Source organism: Gavialis gangeticus, unplaced genomic scaffold (assembly GCF_001723915.1).
Source record: "Gavialis gangeticus isolate Ggan-Ray unplaced genomic scaffold, GavGan_comp1, whole genome shotgun sequence".
Classification (NCBI taxonomy): Eukaryota; Metazoa; Chordata; order Crocodylia; family Gavialidae; genus Gavialis; species Gavialis gangeticus.
The window spans coordinates 91310221-91312386 of record NW_017729022.1 but is presented as its reverse complement, the minus strand read 5'-3'; the positions used below and the strand labels follow the sequence as shown (position 1 = coordinate 91312386).

The following is a 2166-nucleotide window of genomic DNA, read 5'->3' as shown; positions in this document are numbered from 1 at the left end:
GGTAGGGCTTTTTTCCCCACCCCCTGGGACCAGGGGCTATTTTTAGCTTCCAACCCCCCCCCCCAGACAAACAACCCTCCCCAAAAAATTCCCCCTGCCCCCATCCCTCCTGGCCCTCCTCTGACTCCAACTTATTCTTCAGCTCCCAAGCATTGGTGAACATTGATAAAACTGGCACCAGGAGTGACTTGTGAGATGGGGAGTTTCATGGGTTGGCAGTGTGTGTGTGTGGGGGTGCTATTCCAAGGGGGAATATCTGTCTTGGGGTAGGACTGGGGGTCTAAAAATAGCCCAGTGTCAAAGAGGGCATAGGACTGTGCTGTACCGAAGTTCAGTTATATCGGTCTCGCTGAACCTGAACTAAGTTATACTGCCTTAGAGGTACAATTAATTTAGATTGGGTTAGCCATTTTTAGACCAATCTAACTGTCCTGAACTTCTGTACAGTTCTCAGGAAGATCTACTTAACTAGTGTATGGTTTGCACATGGTGAATTAAGTGAGAACAGGTGGCCATTTTTAATGTAATCTAAGCTCCCCCTAATATTTGAATGTCTGTATGCAGCCTGTGTGGTTATAATTGGCTGAAATCATGAAGGTGGGTTAGAAACTGTTTTCCCATCCCTTGAAAATTTTGAGATTCTAAATATTTATCTCATTTTGGTGAATCAGAGGAAAAAGTTAAAATTCTAAAAATATTGCTGAATTGAAAAAAAATCAACTTGGGTGAACTAAATGTTCCATTTCATTTGATATCACCTTAATTTTGTAAAAATCTTTTAACTACACATTAACTTCTGATCCTCTTTACCATAAAAAGTAAAACATTTTATTTAAAAAATGGCAAAAGTGGGATGTTTCAGCAATATAATTGTTCTCCCTCTTGCCAAATGTTTTTGATAGCAAATTTACTGCAACTCACCCTTTCCTAAGAAAAAAAATCTCCATTTTGATGAATCAGTGCTTTGATAAAGAAACTATTATGTTGAAAAAACTCTAATAAATTTACTCTGTGTTATCTTTATGTGGCTGGCACTGTTAAATGATCTGGCTGGAGATGTTACTTTATGTAGGTTGTTATAGCTTTGGGTCTTTTGGGCAGGCAGCTGATAAAAGCAATGTAAGCTATTATTGCCAGAGAGAAACAAATAAAGAGCTCACATACGTTAGCCACTTTGCTGGGTCCACTCAATAACCGCTTAAGATAGAGATTCAGGTCTTTCATTCTTTTATGTTCTTGATCTCTAAATGGTAAATGCCACCAGTGAGGGAACCTGCAACAAAGAACATGCAGATATTTTACAGCTTTTACAATTTACTTTCTGAAGATAAGCTTTTGCTGCACTTCAGTCCAGGACATTGTGAATGACAGGGAGTAGCATAAGTAGGGGTGGGCGGCTAGGGCACCAGCCCCACACACCAGTTTGGAGGAAGGGACAGAAATGGGTCCACTGGAGAGCCAGCACTGCAGCAAGAGTGACCTGTGTCTGCCAAGCCCATGCCCCAGCAGCAGCCTCTGCTGTGGCAGCAATGGCAGTGGCCCATGTATGGGGAGGTAAGACTCGCTCTTGGCATGCTTCACCCCCCACTTCCAGGGTGCTAGAATTCTTAGTTATGCCTCTGATGAGAAGCATTAGGATCATAAAGGGCAGGGCACTAGACTGGGATTCTGGAGACCAAATGTCATGTCCTTGGCTTTGCATGATATGCTGACAACTAAGCAAGATGTATAATACCTGTTTCTCATCCTACCTCCTTTGTCTTCAATCTATGTGTGAAGGCCAGGTTCTTAAAGGTAACTAGGCATTTGAATGTAAATAAGTAACTATCAAGCACCATAAGCAACTTTAAAAGCTGGCCTTCACATACAGAGTGGAGACAAAGGTGCTGCGAGGTGCTTCAGGGAAAGGGCAATCTCTGTGTGGTGTACAATTCCTCATATGATAATAACCCAATCTCAACATCCTGACCTACATGTCTCCAAAAAAAAAAAAAATCTTGGTGGTAAGCTCTTGAGCAAAGGTATTGTCTTTTTAATGCATTTATATAGTGCAGTATAATAGGACCCTATTCATCACAGACTAGGTACAGACATTCAAGAAGTCCAAGATGCAATTGATCTAAGTTACTTGGTAAGTTTAAAGTGGTAGCAAACAGAGAGTACATT

General features: G+C 41.3%; 1 protein-coding gene across 1 annotated transcript in view; it reads right to left on the bottom strand.

The window, feature by feature from the left end:
- Positions 1 to 2166, bottom strand: part of PIK3C2G (phosphatidylinositol-4-phosphate 3-kinase catalytic subunit type 2 gamma) — a 448194-nt gene that overhangs the window by 94629 nt on the left and 351399 nt on the right. Inside the window, exon 30 of the mRNA XM_019515837.1 lies at positions 1165 to 1273. Within this exon, the coding sequence (XP_019371382.1) occupies positions 1165 to 1273 (109 nt within the window). The remainder of the gene's footprint in view (positions 1 to 1164; positions 1274 to 2166) is intronic.